Source organism: Manis pentadactyla, chromosome 6, assembly GCF_030020395.1.
Source record: "Manis pentadactyla isolate mManPen7 chromosome 6, mManPen7.hap1, whole genome shotgun sequence".
NCBI lineage: Eukaryota > Metazoa > Chordata > Mammalia > Pholidota > Manidae > Manis > Manis pentadactyla.
In genome coordinates, this window is record NC_080024.1 from 57,739,935 (window position 1) to 57,759,068 (window position 19,134).

General features: G+C 35.5%; 2 protein-coding genes across 6 annotated transcripts; one reads left to right on the plus strand and one right to left on the minus strand.

Moving 5' to 3' along the window:
- Positions 1-2,062: 2,062 nt before the first annotated feature.
- On the plus strand, positions 2,063-11,460 carry FKBP7 (FKBP prolyl isomerase 7). 4 transcript variants are annotated; one of them, XR_008998250.1, is made up of 4 exons: positions 2,063-2,387; positions 3,449-3,600; positions 6,918-7,031; positions 8,179-8,316. XR_008998250.1 is itself a non-coding variant. In XM_036879466.2 (4 exons), the coding sequence occupies exons 1-4, from the start codon at positions 2,179-2,181 to the stop codon at positions 9,929-9,931; spliced, it is 654 nt and encodes a 217-aa protein (XP_036735361.1). In that variant the 5' UTR covers positions 2,065-2,178; the 3' UTR covers positions 9,932-11,460. The 4 variants fall into 4 exon arrangements, 2 of the variants coding, with proteins under 2 accessions (XP_036735361.1, XP_036735360.1); XR_008998251.1 differs by having other exon boundaries at positions 8,182-8,315; XM_036879466.2 differs by lacking the exon at positions 6,918-7,031 and adding an exon at positions 9,770-11,460 and having other exon boundaries at positions 2,065-2,387; positions 8,182-8,312.
- Positions 11,461-12,443: 983 nt separating this feature from the next.
- PJVK (pejvakin) lies at positions 12,444-19,100 on the minus strand. 2 transcript variants are annotated; one of them, XM_036879464.2, is made up of 7 exons: positions 18,976-19,100; positions 17,158-17,225; positions 16,308-16,503; positions 15,671-15,812; positions 14,496-14,613; positions 12,964-13,062; positions 12,444-12,752 (listed from the first exon to the last, which is right to left on the minus strand). In XM_036879464.2, exons 1-7 carry the CDS (start codon positions 18,993-18,995, stop codon positions 12,463-12,465), a joined length of 933 nt encoding a protein of 310 aa, XP_036735359.2. In that variant the 5' UTR covers positions 18,996-19,100; the 3' UTR covers positions 12,444-12,462. The 2 variants fall into 2 exon arrangements, with proteins under 2 accessions (XP_036735359.2, XP_036735358.2); XM_036879463.2 differs by lacking the exon at positions 18,976-19,100 and having other exon boundaries at positions 17,158-18,333.
- Positions 19,101-19,134: the final 34 nt, after the last annotated feature.

Sequence of the window (19,134 nt, forward strand, 5' to 3'; positions counted from 1 at the left end):
ATGGTTGAACTAGTTTACATTCCCACCAGCAGTGTAGGAGGGTTCCCCTTTCTCCACAACCTCGCCAACATTTGTTGTTGTTTGTCTTTTGGATGGCAGCCATCCTTACTAGTGTGAGGTGATATCTCATTGTGGTTTTAATTTGCATTTCTCTGATAACTAGTGATGTGGAGCATCTTTTCATGTGTCTGTTGGCCATCTGAATTTCTTCTTTGGAGAACTGTCTGTTCAGCTCCTCTGCCCATTTTTTAATTGGATTATTTGCTTTTTGTTTGTTGAGGTGCATGAGCTCTTTATATATTTTGGATGTCAAGCCTTTATTGGATCTGTCATTTATGAATATATTCTCCCATACTGTAGGGTACCTTTTTGTTCTATTGATGGTGTCCTTTGCTGTACAGAAGCTTTTCAGCTTGATGTAGTCCCACTGTTCATTTTTGCTTTTGTTTCCCTTGTCCGGGGAGATATGTTCATGAAGAAGTCGCTCATGTTTATGTCCAAGAGATTTTTTCCTATTTTTTTTCTAAGAGTTTTATGGTTTCATAACTTACATTCAGGTCTTTGATCCATTTCGAATTTACTTTTGTGTATGGGGTTAGACAGTGATCCAGTTTCATTCTCTTACATGTAGCTGTAGGAACTTTCATTTTATCCACAATTGCTTACAAACACTTGTCCACTTCTGCTGGCCTGTGTGTCTTGCAACCCGGCTGTAAAAAGGGACTCCAGGGCACCTCTCTGGTCCAGGTATACCTGGCTCCCCCATCCTTCTAACCACCTATTGATATGGAGATGGCTACCTCTCTCCACCCCTTGGAAACACCTATTGATACAGAGATGCACTAAGGGCAGGCAAGAGATTCTGGAAATACTGCAATTTTACCCATACATGAAACCAAACTTTGCAGTTTATTTTATTCTAAAAATGGAGGCTCTTCCGTAGTTTTTATGATTTTTAAAAATCTTGTTTGGAAATGATCATTATTTTACATAATTGGCAATAATTTTCAGATTTATGGAATTTTGCAAGCTTTAAACAAAAGATATAGCAGGCTCAGTGCTGCAGTTTTTCTTAGCTTCAGTGAGGTAGAATAACACCTTCCGTTCCAGAACCTAATGCAGACTTTTGCTGATGTCTTTCTGGTTTGGGTAAAAAGTCTTTGGGTATTCACTTACAATATCCAATACTAAAGTGAATATCATTAAGTGTAAATAGTAGAATCCAAGTGGTGGGTATACAAAGCCGTGGTGATGGGCTAGTAAAAATCTTTTCTGTATGTTTGGAAGTTTTCTATACTAAAATATTTGGGGGGGGGAGATAAAGCTGGCTTTGTATCAGACTTGGTGAAATCCCTGAAGCGGATTAGCTGTGAGATTAGAACAAAGTGCCCAATATTCAAATTTCCTTATTTTCTCCTTGTGTACAGTGGATAATTACTGAACACGCAGAATTGGTAAGAACAGAAACACTGTCAGTTTTCCCGCACTGCTACAGAAGTGCCCTCAAATCCCGGGCAGCCCCAAGTGGTGGGGGAAAGAAACCAAACAGCCATCTAGAAACGCAGGAGGAGGCTGGTGGGAAACGCCTTTAAAACTGCGGGGAGCAGCGACACCTGTGTCTACTCGCCCCCAAGTGGCTCTCGAGTTGTGTGTGGCTTCGCTTGGAAACAAAGCCTGAGTCCGACCTGAGAAGGCGCTTCAAGAACACCTCAGAAGTAGAATGGTTTCCCCCATGCTTCCCAGTTCTCTAAGGACCCAGAAGTCTTTTACTGCAGAAATGGCAATGGTATTCTCTGAACGACATTCCACCCTAGGCTGTTTATTTCTTTTGCCAGTTTCATTTTGGGAAACGCGAGTGTTACTGGCGAACCCTGAGAAACCGCACCTAAAATATGCGCACTCAGCGAGGAGAAACAGTGAGGTATTCAGTCCTGCCTCAGTGACTTAGGACAGCCATCCAAAGCTCCGGGCATCAGAGGCGTAGGACTCTCCCCAGACTGGCAAAAACTCCGCGACCGAGCGGGCCGCTGGGGAGGGAGAGGGGCCATGCCACGCCCCGGCCTTTTGTGACGTAAACAATGCCTGCCACGCGTCGGAACTTTGCTGCAAAATCGCAGCTGGGCACGAGTGACCCTCGTAAGGAAACGTGGTCGTCATCTGGGACTGACTCCAGGAATCATGGATTTTTTATTTAGATTAATCGTTGTCTTTTACTTGTGGGACGTTTTTACTATTCAGGGACAAAAGGAAGAGAAGAGCCCAGAACAAGTGAAAATAGAAGTTTTGCATCGTCCCGAAAACTGTTCTAAGACAAGCAAGAAGGGAGACCTGTTAAATGCCCATTACGATGGCTTCTTGGCTAAAGACGGCTCGAAATTCTACTGCAGGTAGGAGATGCTGCCAGTTACTCTCTGTATAGTTGATGCATTGAAATCTAGCCTCCCTCACCAACCAGAAGCCTGATTAGTTGATTGATTAATTCTTGATTTTTAACAGGAAGAGTTGAGCCTTTTATTCCTAGGGGGGAAAAATAAGACAATATGCAGAAATTCCCTATTAAACTGAGTTATTACTTTTTAAATTATTGAAAATGTTGGCCCAACAAATCATCGAAAATACACCACACCCACAAACACCCCCGAGCATGGCCACTACTTTTGAGACCTGTAGAAAGTGAGTTAAGGTACTGTCTGTAAGGATGTTCACATTTTTCCTTTGTTGTGAGTTGAAGACCCTTTACAGAAGATTATATAGGGTAGTTGAGATTTTATGGCCCTTTAGAAGCACAATATTTATGGGCTTAGGGCTACTTTCCAACTTTATCAAAAAGAGCCCACTGCAGCAATGACCCCTGACATTTTCTGGGGCCTCGTGTCTTCCTGCCTGCCCCTCATTCCTCCACTGACTACTCTGATTTAACTGATGGTTTATTACTCAAAGGGAGAATGTCTTTTCTTCCTCTCTATTACCCTATAAAGACAGGATTGGAGAACGTTAGTTTTTTCCATTTAGGAAAAAAATTGAGAAATTTAATAGGAAGAAAACTTACAAATTTTAATTACTGTTCAAATGACTGTTTGAGGCTAAACCTGCACCATCATTTTTTAGAACAAACCCAAAGAGGTTAATGAGTTATTTGGACAAGCCATGCTGCTAGGCAGAAGACCCATTAAAAAGTTAACTGTTGGATAGTTTTTGTTAAGATGACAATAAAAAGAAAATGAGATGACTCCTAATGACTAGCTTTGGTCAAATCATACCTCTTTCTGGCTATTATGAGGGAAGTTTGAGCCAAACACCCCACCAGGGGGTTCACAAGTGAGTACTAGTATGGGAACAAAGGGCATTAGAGAGGACTCCAACTTTATAACTAAATGTCCAGCTATACTTTAAAGTTTGGTTTCATTTTTCTTGAACTCAGCTTATGTAAGTGTTGTTTTTATTATAGCCGGACACAAAATGAAGGCCACCCTAAATGGTTTGTTCTTGGTGTTGGGCAAGTCATAAAAGGTCTAGATATTGCTATGATGGATATGTGCCCTGGAGAGAAAAGAAAAGTAATTATACCCCCTTCATTTGCATATGGAAAGGAAGGTTATGGTAAGTTGTTTTAATATTTACATCTCTAAGTTATATTTTAATATAAATAATAGACTTCTGTGTATATACATAAGCAAAAGAATTCAAAGCACAATCTCAAAGAGATACTTGTATACCCATGTTCAAAGCAGCACTATCCACAGTAGCCAAAAAGTGGCAATAATGCAAGTGTTAATTGACAGATGAATGGACACACAAAATGTGGTATTTGTATACAATAGAATATTATGCAGCCTTGAAAAGGAAGGAATTCTGACACATGGCTACAACATAGACCTTGGGTACATAATGCTAAGTGAAGTAGGTAAATCACACACAAAGAATATACTGTATGACTCTATTTATATGAAATACATAGAATAGTCAAATTCATAGAGACAGTAAGGGAACAGTGGATGCCAGGAGCTGGGAAGAAGATGAAATTGAGAGTTGCTATTCAATGGGTATAGAGTTTCAGTTTTGCAAGATGAAGTAGCTGTGAAGATTGGTTGTGCAATGATGAATGTACTTAACATTAACCAAACTATACACTTAAAATGGTTACAGTAGTAAATTTTGTGTTATGTACATTTTTCCATAATTAAAAATTCTGAGTCATTAACAAAATAAAATAACTCATATTACAAAATAATTACAAAACTATAGGGTCCCGTCAACTTTAGCTATACCCAGTCCAGCCCAGTCCCCAATTTTTACACGTAAAGAAAATGGGAAATGGTTAGAATCCAGATCTCTGGGCAGAGTTCTTTCCCCCACACAATGGCAACACTTATAATGATCATGTATGTTCTATAAACTGTACCTTAGTCATTTTTGTCTTCAGTACATATTATTTTATTTATTATTACATAAATGTCTGTAACACATTCCTTCAGTAAGCAGTACCAAAATCCAATTCATAAAACTCAGGAAATTGGAACATATGATTTTAGAGTAAAAGGACAAAGCTGAACATTGTTAAAAAAAAAATCTGAAATATAACAGGCTGTCAGTCACTGTTAGTCAAATTCAGGAAAAGCCTTGAAATGTGGAAAAAAATAAACTGTTTCTTTCAATATCTTACCTATTTTTAAAATCCTAGAGTGAAATCTGATCTGAGAACCTAGATAAATCATATTAAATGGAGAAAATGTTTGCAACATGTATGAATACTCTTACTAACCAATAATAAAAATGACCTATCCCTAGAAATGGGCAAGTTCATAGACAAGTGACCCAGAAACAAAAAAATATGCATGACCTTTAAACTTATATGAATATTTAATGTTTCTTTTATTGAAGTATAGTTGACACACCTTACTATAGTACCCTCAGGGGTATAACATAGTGATTTGACAATTATATACATTACAGAATGTGTAGTTACCATCTGTTACTATACAAAGTTATTACAATATTATTGACTATATCCTCTATGCTGTACTCTTCAACCGCAAGATTTACTTGTTTTATAACTGGAAGTTTGTATGTCTTAATCCCCTTCACCTATATTTTGGCCATTCCCCCCCAAAATTACATAATGTTATTCATAATAAAAGAGAAATTAAAACAAAAATGAGACACCATTTTTACCCACCAGATTAGAAAAGACATTAAAGTTGGCAAAGGTATGGAAAAAACAAGTCTCATGCATTATTGGTGGGAAAGTAAATCAACCTCTTTAAACAATTTCTATCAAAATTTAAAATTCATATATCCTCTGACCCAGTAGTTCCATTTCCAGGAATGTACCCAAAGGTATATGTAAAAGAACATTCATTGCATATTTTTTTTAATAGCAAAAGACTGGAAAATATCAATCAATAGGAAATTAAATAGTCATGCTATGTCTATACAATGGATACCTGAACAGCCAGTAAAAAGAATGCAGTAGAGCCATATGTATTAATATGTTAAAAATAAAGTGGGATAGAATATATTCATGCAACAAATATTCATTGAGCATCAGTGCCAGGTTCTGTTATAGGCACTAAGCATAAAGCAGTGTATAAAGAAGAAACAATTTCCTGTCCTTAATGAGCTTACATGTGAAAGGGGGATTGTCATATATGCATCATGTAATCTACACAGACTGTTTCTAGGAAGGAAGCCTGAGGGTCAATAGTGAGGAGGTTTCATTGTGTAATAATTTGTACTGTTGACATTTTTTGCCAGGTGTATGTGTTAATTTTTCCAAAATTGAAAATAAATCACTAAAATTAAAAGTGGAAAACAGAAAAGGAAATTTTTTAAAAGGGGAAAATGGACAGTCTGGCAGAGGGACAGTTTCCATCTTGAATTCTCGATTAGGTCTGCTTTCTTATTAATGTATGAAAACTATAAAGAAAGAATCCTTACCTCCTCATACTATTTAGACTCTTGCTAACTCTACCTATTTCAAATATTTACTAATTACAGATTAATTTTCTGCGTTGAGATTTTGTCATAACTCCCAATTACTTCATTGAAATGGTATATACACTCTTTGAGGCTGTTTGGCTAGCTATTTAGAGTTACAATTCCTTCATCTATTATTTCTAGCAAAAGCAAGGGATCACTGTCCAAAAGTGGACTGGAGGGAGGTTAGTGGTGCAGGTCAGACCCAATAAGACTTAAAACTCTTAGAGACAGTTCCAGATAACTACAGCTTCATTTTCGATCATTTATGACAATCATTTGGTCTCATCTTGTGGTCCCGTGGAACCATTATTTGTGTGTACTATTTTTAATCGTAGAGGAACCTGAGAAACAGAGAAGATTGAAGGTAAATTAAATTTGAATGCAAAACTTGTCCTAAAAATACTGTTATAGGTTGAAGCCAATTCTAGGCAAAATGATGCAGGCAAGGTTTACCTTTCAATCTCTTTAATCTCATTTTAATTACATCGCTCATCAGTAGGTTCTTATCCTTTGGGGTCCCATTACCCTAAGGCAAATGACTACCTAATTTATCCTTTTCATTTATGCTTAGATATGAATGGCTACCCAAGCTGCCTAAGCTGTTAATAAACCAGACCCTTGCTGCAGAGATGTGGAAGTGTAACTTTGAAGAGTTTGGTTCATACCCAATTTGAGGTGTCTACAATAAACAGAATAATGATGAATCTCACTAGTAAAAAGACCAACACTTTTGTTTTATACATAAGGAAACTGAGGCCCAATGGAAGTCTGTTCTTTGAAACATATTTAACATATTAGCTTACTTGCCTTATAATGGCTTCGACTAGATTATTTTAAAAGTTGTAGAGTAGAACATCAGTAATTGCTTAAACAATATCATAATGTTTTTTAAAATAAGTTGTTATGAAGACCTAACATTAGCTCTAACTTTATTTTAGGTAGTACTTGAAGAAGTCTTTCCTCTGCACAATATCCTTCTTCATGTCACAGAACATCCCTGCATGTCCTGAAATGCATGTGACTTTTTAGTGCTTTAATTAACACTACATGTGGTATGTATAGATTCTTTACATTAACTCCTATGTCTTTGATCTGCTTCTCTAAGTACAAATAATTTAAAAACAAATGCGTATTTTTTCTCTTTTTTATACTCAAGGTTTTTGGAGGGATAAACCTATTTGGCAATATTTTCTATGTTTACAGTAAAATTGTTCAAAAACTTCATATGTACTTATTTTTTCTTAAGTTTGAATCTGTTTTGAATTTGTATTTGATTATTATCAGGAGACATTGTTTTTCTGTCAAAAGGAGATTATAACTGAACAGAATAGGAATAGAATTTGAGAAAATTAATGAATGAATATCTAGCTCTTTTACTTTAAAGCCATAGTATGTGACACAGTGTTTGGGACTTTCACCTTAGTCATGTGATGCATGGGTAGATTTTTTTTATGTCCTGAATTTGGAGATGACTGATTCACTTCTCCTGTTAGCTGTAACTTTCGAGCTCTTTTCTCTTTGGATTATATATACACTTTAGCAAGAATTCTCCACTTTTTCATTTTAAAAATTAATATTCCTTCCAACGACAAACAGCCATTTTAAAAATAAACGATAGGGGTCAGTCATTCAACAATTTTGAGTGCCTATAAAGGATCAGGCACTCTGAGGTACTGAGAATACAGTGGTGACACAATCACTGACTGCTTCTAAGCAAGACATTTCTGCAGGTTATTTTTATAACATGGTCATCTGAAATAGCCCATAGCTTGCTAAAGTTGTCTGTGAAGAATTTGAAAGACAAATATATTCATACATTTTATTTGTGCTTCCAAATAATCACACAATATCATTTTTTTAAGGATTATTGATCTACACTCTGAAATTTTTCTTCCCCTACATTTATTCTCTGCACCAGCTCTCTCCTCTATAATGATGGATACATTAATAAAAATTACATTTAGTTAATTAAAATTAATAAAAATACAGATCTGTGTTAATTTTAATCAGGAAATAATGGGCCTGTAAGTCCTTAGAGCTGACTTGGTTTAAAAATATTTAAAAGTTTTCCAAAAGTGTATTTAGTAAACCATTTAAAAATATGAAAAAATATTATCATAATGCTATAATAACTGATTGTGAATAAATATTTGGGCATGATCTTCATGTAAGCTAAATTGTTAAAAATTTTACCTTTAGCAGAAGGCAAGATTCCACCTGATGCAACATTGATTTTTGAGATTGAACTTTATGCTGTGACCAAAGGACCACGAAGCATTGAAACGTTTAAACAGATAGACACAGACAACGATAGGCAACTCTCTAAAACTGAGGTAATTCAAACAAATTTCATGTGTACAGTCTAATTTTGTCATCACGATTTAAGTACATCTGTGTTACAACTATTATTTTTTAGTTCTACCAAGCCTGAACTGATTACTTTGCTTTTATAAGAGCTGGTTACTAAAAAATCTTAAGCTTCAAAGAGAAAATGTGCTTTTTCAATATAAAACTTACAACTGAGTCATCCTGTTCAATTGCCTTTTTTCCTGCCAGAGGGTCATTAAAATACTGAACGAATCTCTACAGGCATATCCAGCATCTAAACTACAGAAGCAGATTTTTTTCAAGCAGCATTGTAGGGACTTATAGTAGGGCAAACAATTCCTACCTCATAGGATTATGAGAATTACAAGTGATTATGAAATTCTCATGTGAGTAAGAATTTGAATTATGTGAAGTACAAAGCTGGTAAGCAGGTGCCAGGAGTTCAGCTACCTAGCTTCTTATTCCAGTTGGTCTTATATATGAACTGAGAGATTAATAAAAATCTCAGAATAATTTTTTTCCATACTTTCTCAGTATCAGGTACTATCATAAGCACATTAGTATGTGAACTCATTTAATTTTCATGACTGTTCATGAAGTGGACACTATTATCATTATCTCCATTTTATAGAAGCAGAAGATGGTGCCCAGACAGGTAGAGTAACTAGACCAAGGTCACATTGCTCTAAGTGACAAAACCAGATGGCAACCCTGGCAATTGAGCTCCACTACTGTGCTCTTAACCATGGGCCTACCCTACCTCTTTCAGGGAATTTCCATCATGAGTGTCTTCAAAATGTGTTGGGTATTTTACCCTCACGGTAGCATATCTCAACTTGGTCTAGCTGCATATCAAATACCTAGTGGTAACATGTGCTAGCCACTACCATATTAGGCAGTGTTTATGTGTCTTTGCTTAGAGAAACATCATGTTATATAAAGAATACCTCAGAATACCTGTTATTTGACATTATTATTAGAGAGATTATCAGTTATGCAAATTTGGGGAAGAACTATAGAAGTATAGAAAATTAAATTTTATTTCAAAATGTGGGATTGGGTTTTATTAGTTACACAATATATTCATTTTGGAGATTATAGAAATGCCAAATTGTATTTTATTCACTAACGGGAATGCTTGAGGGTGATTTTCCTTTGATAATGTGGACCCTATAGACTATTGGAAAGCATTTAATTTCAACAAAAAATTCAACTCAGATGTTAATCTTGGAGTATGTGCCACTATGTATAACCTGAGAGGAAGTTTATTTGAAGACCTGTTTCTCTTCAGAAAATTGCTTCAGAAGTTAAAAGAAAAACCTCAAATAACTTCTAAAATTTTTGTATCACTTCACTTACTGTAAGTAGTCTTAGATATGAGTTTATGTAAACATTTCCTCAAAGTTATTGGAAATTTGCTCTGACACCTTTTTATTAAAGAAATGTTATTTTGGCCCTCTAGATAAATTATTACTTGGAAAAGGAATTTGAAAAAGATGAGAAGCCACGTGACAAGTCCTATCAGAATGCAGTTTTAGAAGATATTTTTAAGAAGAATGACCGTGATGGTGATGGCTTCATCTCTTCCAGGGAATACAATGTGTATCAGCACGATGAGCTGTAGTGTATTTTTATTTCTACATTTTCTTAGCCACTTTGTGTAAAACCAAAGTCACTTTTCTGTAAGTTGTATTTTCTGTTTTTCCTCCATGAGAACATATTTTGATCCCCTTAATACATGTAATTTTGGCATCATAAATGTGAAGCTATTTTGAAATTTTAACTTTAGTGAAAGGTATGATTTTGTCTGTGAACACATTGCAGCACCATGAAACAGACTGTGTCCCAGTGGGCAATTTTCCCCCTTCAGGATATTAGAGGGCATCTATGTCCCATCTACAAACTCTTCTGAATTCCAACCTTAACAGCATGTATAAATATGTGAATATCCATTTTTTAATATTTTAAATGTTAAAATGCTCCCTATTTTTAATATTTTCAATTAGGACCCAGGAATTAATATTTCATTTAATTTGTATGTATCATAGCATTACAGGTAGTCGGACATAAAAATCACAGGACTGGAGAGCCTTCCTTCAGTGTGCATGCAGAAATACTTGAGTTTTATGGCTCTGTCTCACAGACAGCCTTAACATACTCTCTGTACTTTTTGGCTTCTGGCCTTGGGTATTTGTTCCAATGGGCAATGTTTAAAGATACATGATCAGACTAAAGAGTGCCTCTTTTCTTATAGTAAGCATAAAAAAGCCCATATTGCTCTTGAATTTTGTACTCCCTCAGATGTCATTGTAAATGTGCTACTCCTTTTCCTTATGATAGGCCTTGATGCCTACCATCCCTAACTTTTTGTCTTGCTAGTTTTAAATTAATGCTGTGGTATCTTAGTTTCCAGTTCCCTTTCTCTAGGTATCTCTATCCTATGTCACTTCATTTCACAATGTTCTTGTTATTAATGATGAATGAGCATTACAGACTGATATGCCATCAGACTTTTGATATAGATTTTATTTTACACGAGGATACATGAGGATATCAAATGATGATTCAAATGATATACAATACTATGGCCACTTTGTGTCATGGTCAAACCATCACAAGATCCAACTTGAGAATAGGAGGTAAGAGATGATGTTAGATCACATTGTTGGTGCCAAAGAAAAGGCCTTGTTTATGGGAACATGTAAGGTTTTGCTTACTGCATATGTAGGAAAGTATGGTCAGGCAGTAAATAGCTCTGTTCAAAATAGCATTTTCCATTTTCTGAAACCTCTTTGCAAACCATTGTTAAAAGTTCATCTTTTAACCTCTTTAGATATACTGCCAGAAATACATTATTTACAAATATAGGGATAACACAAAAATCTGGTGAGATTAGTAGATATCATATATGCATAGCACAAAGTTCAACCTCTCATAAAACCAGAACCTTTACTGTCTTATCTTCTCAGTATTTATTCATTCCTATGCCCTATAACTCCTCCTCACTTGCCTAGATCATCAATTCTTTCATCCTTTCACTTCTTTCCAAAAAACCTGCTCAGTTGAAATAAACTGGGTTGATGACTCAATATTAAGTATTGGTTTGGAAACCGCCCCCATTCTCTATTCCTACATTAAAAAAAGTCACCAGAGCCTTTTTTGATAGGTGTACTCATATTTGCATTCAAATCATACACTCTTGCCTAAAAAATAAAATGAAAAAAGTTATATCTGGAAATTACCCCATAATACCAACTTTTATAATTCTAATTATTTCATTGTTTCTACACAAAGGGCTTTAAACTTACGTATTAAAAAATTATGATGTTAATGTGAAGGTTTACTCTAAAACTCAAATCACATTCAAATAGTTTAAAAATTTTAAATCATTCTGAATACATATAGTATATTTAGTATTTACACTATTGCTTTAGGCCTTCATAGGTGTGGACCTAGTAGCACTGTAATCATATATTTAGAGTTAGAATTTTAACATTCTAAGTTTGCAGTTACTTAAATGTATGCTCGCTGCCTTAACTTTAAAATGACAGAAGTTTTAAAAAGACAAAACTAGCAAGCCTATGTACCCCATAGAATGGCAGCCCAGTACTGCTATCAGTCACCCTGTTAACTGTGTACTCAAAACACACCAAGCTCAGGGTGCTCTTAATTTGATATAGCAATTAAACATTTAGGATTACATTAAATTATTAACACGTTTTTCTCATTTTACCAGCCCTAAGGCAACAGAGTACCATAAAGTTGCCACTTGTGCACTGTCATCCCTAAATATTGAACTAAAGCCAATTAAAAATAAAATTGACACTTAGAAAAATCTCTATATAAAGAGTTATCTAAATCCAAAAAATACTTTGACAGTGACCAACAGATTTTATGAAGGAACATCTATATTCTGAATTTTACATTTAAATCTTTTTTAATAAAACAGTATTATAAATCTTCATGATAATTTATGAGGTAGACACTATTATTATCACTACTTTATAGATGGGGAAAATGATGCCCAGCAGGTTTAATTTCTCTTCCCTCTCCCTCTTCAATTTGCCACAGGTCATCAAAGTGAACCCAGATGATTTTGGAAAGGTGGCATAGTTGCACCTAAAACACCAACAAGGTATATTCATTTTGTTCATTTTATTTCATTCTCTTGTGCCAAACATCAAAACAAGGAACTGCATGAAGTCTCACATACTTCTGCCCATCAACAAAACACTGAAAGCACCCATAAACCGTCTCCCTTTTGAAGTTCCCCATTCCACAGAGTATGCAAGGTCCTTTTGGAATGTTATGATTAAGCAAGTTAACTCGAATGTGTGTCCCTTCTTTGAGTGAAATATCAGACATGCTGAGAGGTTTGTCGTAATCAGAAAAAAGATCATCTAAGTAAAGCTGCGAACGAGAAATGACATCCATCACTCTTCTATCTAAAAGGACAAAAACAGAGAAATGTGTTAGAAATCAAAAATATATAACCAAACTGCATTTATAAATATGTGAATCTAAACCATCACTCATGAAATGATTTGGCTTTTAAATTTAAATTCTTCCTTGACAGACAGGATTATTGAATAGATAACCTCAATTTTTATGTGAGAAGAAAAAAAATTTATTTGAAATATTCTTCAGTGGACATACTTCTTTCAAATAGTATATTTCTCAGTCTGTAGAGCAGTGCAAATGTTGCCGTTTCTTCCCTTTCAAATCCTCCTTTTGACACTGAAGTGACACAAAGGTCTATAAAAAAAATTTCAGAAGATGTTATAACTTGAACAATTCATATTTTATCAGTAGTTTTAGTTGTGGTTGTTGAATTCCAGTACATGCCACTCATTTTATTTAAGTTAAAATTTATATATTTTTGGAAAAGGTATTCATATTGTCCAAAATTCAAAGATACAACCAGGGGACTCAGTGACAAGTCTCCGGTCTGCCCTAACCCCAGCTTCACTTTCCTACTCCAGAGGTAACTACTGTAAAGTTTCTTATGTATATTTTCAGAAGTATTCCATATATTTTCACAAGTGTAAAGGAATATGTATACACATATGTGTATAAAATTCTTTAAGCTCAAACAGTTACATACTACACACATTTCCTTAAAATCTCTCTTACAGATTATTCCACGTTGGGATCTGTAGTGCTACCTCATTCTTCTTCATAGTTTCATAGTATTCTGTTGTGTGTATCCACCATCATTTAAGTAGTTGCTGTTAACAGATCTTAAGGTTACCTCCAATCTTTTGCTATTACAAATGGAATATCCTTATACCCATGTCATTTCACATATGTGTAAGTATGACTGTAGGATAAATTCCTCAAAGTGTAAGTAAGGCTAAGGCATATGTACATTTAAAATTTTGATGCTTATGTAAGTTCTATCAGTTTACACCTCTCAATCAATATAATTGTAAATATAATCAATAGCTACAGCTAAAGCACCCAAAACAGAATTTAATTAGCCCATCTTGTTTTGTTTCTGACTCCCTGTGCCTTCCACAGAACTACAGAAACAAAATAAGTTTTAAAATGTTTCTAAATTACCATGGCTAGGAGACCCCTTTGCCTAGTCCTTTGATCTACACCTGGACTTGAGCCTGGCTGGTCTCCTGATCTTAAAGACATGTGAAAAGTGGAAGTCTAAAGTCAGTTGCACTGAGGTGTTACATAAGGTGACCATTTTAGGAGAAGTATCAATGCCTTTAAAGTTAATTTTTAGGGAGTCTAGGGCATGGAGAGCTGGGTCTACAATAGATAAAACTGAAGAAAAGTTGTCTTTCGATACCCTAGTTTGGGCACCCTGACACCTTCAGTCTTCTTACTGTCTACCTACTCCTCTACAGGCAATCATCAAAACCTACCTATCAGAAGGTCATTTATTATCACCTTGTGTAAGTCAAAGAATCCTTTGTCAGTTGGTTACATTTTAGCTCTCACCTGTAATTATACAAAGGGTGGTGGGGAGTCTACAGCCCTCACCAAGGAGCAAGAAAAAGGTATTGGGTAAATAGGGACCAGAGGATCTTTCCCAGCTACTTCACCCAAACATAAGATTCACTGTGCTGAGAGTATCATTCTTCTATAATTAGACATGAGAGAGAAGAAGTGTTTCCCATTAAATTCTTCCTAAAAATAGAATTTCAGTGTTTCACGCAAATCATTTTACTCACCAAAGGCACCATCCAAGTAAATGAAGAGTTCAAAAACACTGAAAGCTATGGTTGTGTGTGCTGGAAAAACAATAGCTTTGTCCCTTCCCTTGGGATTCTGTTCATCCATAAAATGAAACTATAAATAAATAAAATAATATTATTAAGGAGCATAACAAGTAAGGACAGCTTTTGGAAATCAAACATTTCCTGCAGTCCTACCAAAGGGGGGCAAATCACCTTTCCAAGGAATGAATTATCCTACTTGAATTAAACTGTTCATAGCAGAGGTCCAAAAGGTCCAACTGGGGACTCATGATCTATATTAGGAAATACCACTCACCACTTTCTCACTTGCATTGGTACTGGAGCCAACAATTAGTGCTACCTCAATAGCACTGCTCCCTGGCATAGAAGCCTTTTTCTTTCAACTGCAAACCAACTGGATTTAAGTGCTACAGTTGTTTATAGCCTACCCTGTCTACTGTTCCAAAGCCCTCAGAGCTTTCAGCAGCTTTCCAAAGCAATCCCCAGCAATTAAGTAAATGTTTCAATTTGTGCCCTCAAAATTGATTCAAGTTAAACAAGTTGGTGGGCAACTAAATGTAGCCACCCAACAGAACCTTCATTTGCAAAGACTTGAAAAGATTACCATTGAACCCTGTTTCTAACAATTGGTTTTAATAAAACCAATCAAGTCATTATGCATCATTATTATGTGAATGACAAAGACAAATAATATAATTGAGCTAAAAAGGAAACCAAATAACTTTCAAGATTTTTTTAAAGGATTTAATAATGAATGAAGCATGTTAGGTCACTGACAATATTATTTTAGAAATTTTAATATAAAAATATAAAATCAACTTTTAAAAATTCAAGCACAAAATACATCACTTAAAAATAATTCAACATAAACACTCAATTTCATTCTTAAAACAGCATTTCAATAGTAGTAGGAGGGACTCCAGTATGCACATTATTTCACTAGACTTAGTGTTTTGCTTGCTGCATTATATTACACATTTAGAATCAGATTTTCTTGGACTTTTTTCATATTCTAAAACAAAACCATCTCTGTGCAAATTCCTATATAAACTGAAAAAATATACAAGTCTCATTAGGAATAATAGAGTACTTTAAAAAAATTCCCATTTGGCTTTTTAGTAAGAGAAGCCTGAAGAGTCGTGGTTTACCCGCATGGCTTCCCCGCGAATTCCAGCATGCACAGACAGTGAGCACTGCCTTGTGGTTCGAATGCTTTCCATGACCACACACAATATGGCTTTTCTGCTGCGCCTTGACTGACGTATCAAGCTGTGGTCAAAATTAATTTTTCTAAAATAAAGAAGAGACATTCACATGAATCTGTAATATCTCATTACATTTAATCAAGGACATGCTTTGCTATCGTGTTACTTATTCATAGTCCACCTTAACTAAAAATAAATCGAGGTAGTCCTAAGAAATCACAACGCATGCTCTCCTATTTTCTTAAAACATGTTTATTCTAGGAGTCTGTTGAGGAAGACTCTTTTAGTATATTTGTTGCAAGCAGATTCTTGTATTCTTTTAACTAGTAATTTAGCAAATGTATGCAGAGCCAAAGCAATTTTGTGGAACAATTAAAAATTCTGTTTAAACAGAATGACTCTGGATATCTATCCTTATCCAAAGTTTGGATATATTACTAAATTGCAGTATTTCAAACAAATCAAATAAATTACACTATTAAATAAAACCTGAATGTTTCAAGCATTCTTTGTAATTAAGTTTATATAATTAAAATATTTAATAAAAACACTGAAGTATATTAAAGATTATTATACTGACCGTGTACTAATTTCCTTCAGTAATGTGGATACTTCCACTTCATGTTTGGTTACCACACCAAATGAAGCTTTTACTGCAATGGAATCTGATCCAGCAATGTTAATTCCAACATCATTCACAATATGGTTGCCTCGCCTTCCATAGAGTGAAACATCTGATTGATCTTCATAATTCAGTAACTGATAAGATGAAATACCTTTAAGAAAAGGAAATTGTTTTTTAAATCTCGAATTCATCAAGTGTAGATTATATATAGTAACACGTTAATTTACTACTTAAAACCCAATTATCCAAATGTTGAGCACTGCAGCATCTCAAACCAAGATTAAAAGTAGAAATTCAGTTAATTTGACAAGAAAAAGCAATAAATAGCCAGAGTACTTAAAATGATCTCAAATTCTCTGTTTGGCCAATACAACTACTTTAGCATCAATATCCACAGGACGGTTGAAAGAAAAACGTGTCTATAAGAAATAATTTGTCAAAATGTCAATTTATTTCCTAATCTAACTTGTAAAATACATTTCAATTTACCAATTACAATAACTAAATCATAAGAAATAAATATAATTTCTTTCATCTCATTTGAACTTGTGAGATAGATAAGTCTAAATATTATTTTATAAATGAAGAAATATATTGTCATATTCTAAGTCGATTTGATTAAAACAATTTATAAACTTTAGCCACTGCTAATCTTAACAATATTATTACTATCATAATAAAGGCTGTTTTTAATCAATGAAAATGTGTAAATATTACAAACATAAGTAGTATATATGACCTACATTTAGATTACTAATGATATAACTGAATGAGTAGTCACTCCCAAGCAGACATTTAAACTTACCAGCTGAAATTTCTCTGTCTCCTAGAAGAATATCTTTCAGTGTAAAAGGTGTTGAGGCAAATTTATATCTAGGAAAGAGAAAGCATCGCTTCTTTTTTACCACCAGACTTAGAGGTTGGTATTTGTCAGCCTCACTGAGGCTTGGAACGGGAACTAATCTCCCTCCATTTCCAACTTGCTTGACAAAGCTCTTGGTAGCAGCAGCAAACATACTAAGGTGATATCAAAAAGTCATCAACTGCAACCCTCAGACAACAAATCCATATTTTCAAAAAAATCAGGCGCAAAACTAAGCCTTCCTTGATTTTGAATATAATTATGCACGTTTAAATACAAAGCAAGCGTTCAAGTAGCTTACCAGTGTACATTTCACAATACTGTCTCCCTGGTGTGCTCAGGCAATGAATTATAGATTCACGGTGTAAAATGACATATACTAAATGCAAGTCTAATTTGGAATTGCAGTCTATAAGCATTAAAATATACACAGCAAACTAATATTTTTAAATACTACCAGAGCCCTTGATGAAGGTCTAGGTTGACAGTAGTTTGCCAGTTTTGAGGGAAACATGGGCAATTTAGGGAACAGAGCAATTTAGGCACTAACAGCCTTGGACACCATCTACAGTGGACCTAATCCAAGAGGAATTCCTTCGCAAATTCACCATGCCAATTTTGGCAACAGAAAAGTGCTATTTTGAATCCTATATGGTTCATTCATTTTACTTCTTGTATGTTTACAAAACCAAGTGATCAACATAAAATATACTGAAATGCATAGAATATAGGAAAGTAATTGTATGCAGATCTTTGAAAATACTAAATGAAAGCCACATTACATATAAATAATTGTAAAAACTATGACTTAGGGGGCTCTTACTCTGAAGCTGACACATAGGCAATACCTCTGAAATGGGGTCCTGCTCCATCTACTTTATTTCATATTACTATCCCAGTTAGCTATTCAACCTTTAAAGAAAACTATATAAGGTTCGGTTGTTTTTAAGAAATACGGCTAAAAATAAAATTTGGAAACTATTCAGAGTGCTGAAATGTTGTATTAAAATAGTTATGTGGATATTAATACATTTTGTAATAGCGGCTATGTGGTACTTGGAGTAAGATAAAAACATAACATTGGTGGATAGAAATCGACGGAGGGGATGGGGTAGAAGGCAAAATAGGCTTTATTCAAACCTCAAATAACATAAATTAATCTTATTAGATTCTGGGCTTTTTCATTTGCTTTCCAGAATGCAGGAGTGGCATTTAACCAAAAAAAAAAAGAAGTTTTTAATAATTTCCCTTTGTGGGAAGAGCATCGTGCAAAGCAATCTTCCAGAACACGAAGAAAACGCAAGGAGTCATTTCTCCAAGCGGCTGGCAAACCCCTAGATAAGCAACAAGACGTCTACTGTCGCTGTCTGACCCCCACCAAAGGTGGTGCAATCCTGGCACACGCCAGTACAAGTAACAACACAGGTGTGCACAGCGTATAATTAAAATCCGGTCCACAGAAAGGCCTCCTTTTACACCTAATGGGCCTTGCTAGGGTCTGCTGGCCCAGCTTTCATCTCGCAACAAGCCTAGAAGACAATGGAGATTGCCCGGCGGGAGGACAGGGGTGTCTCCGAACGTCCCCACTACCTCCAGGAGGCAAGGCTAGGGAACCGAGAGAGTCCACCCCAAGATCCACCTCAGGAGCGTGTACCCTCCAGGCTCTCTAGGAATTTTGCATTTGGAGATTTTAAATCCTTTTCTTAAAATGACGTAACCCACATCCCAACGCCCCCCCCACCCCGCTCCCCATAAAAGAACCTGAGCTTCAGGCCTCTCATACTCTAGGAGGCTTGCCCGCTCGACTAGCCATCTCTCCGGGCAGGAAACGGCCTCCCTGAGGCCTGGTGACCCGGCGCCAAGGAGCCGCGGGGCGGAAGGCGGGGCGCCCGCGGCTGCTGTTCACTGGGAGGGGCGTGG

What these genes read in the sequence shown, in the direction of transcription:
- PJVK (XM_036879463.2), bottom strand. Translation starts at nt 17,368, where the DNA reads ATGTTTGCTGCTGCTACCAAGAGCTTTGTCAAGCAAGTTGGAAATGGA. An exon ending in TTCGCGGGGAAGCCATGCGG is followed by an intron (nt 14,614 to 15,670) that starts GTAAACCACGAC and finishes ATTTATTTATAG; the next exon opens with TTTCATTTTATGGATGAACA. An exon ending in AAATATACTATTTGAAAGAA is followed by an intron (nt 12,753 to 12,963) that starts GTATGTCCACTG and finishes TTGTCCTTTTAG; the next exon opens with ATAGAAGAGTGATGGATGTC.
- FKBP7 (XM_036879465.2), top strand. Translation starts at nt 2,179, where the DNA reads ATGGATTTTTTATTTAGATTAATCGTTGTCTTTTACTTGTGGGACGTT. An exon ending in ATATGGAAAGGAAGGTTATG is followed by an intron (nt 3,601 to 8,178) that starts GTAAGTTGTTTT and finishes TTTTACCTTTAG; the next exon opens with CAGAAGGCAAGATTCCACCT. An exon ending in GGCAACTCTCTAAAACTGAG is followed by an intron (nt 8,313 to 9,769) that starts GTAATTCAAACA and finishes TTGGCCCTCTAG; the next exon opens with ATAAATTATTACTTGGAAAA.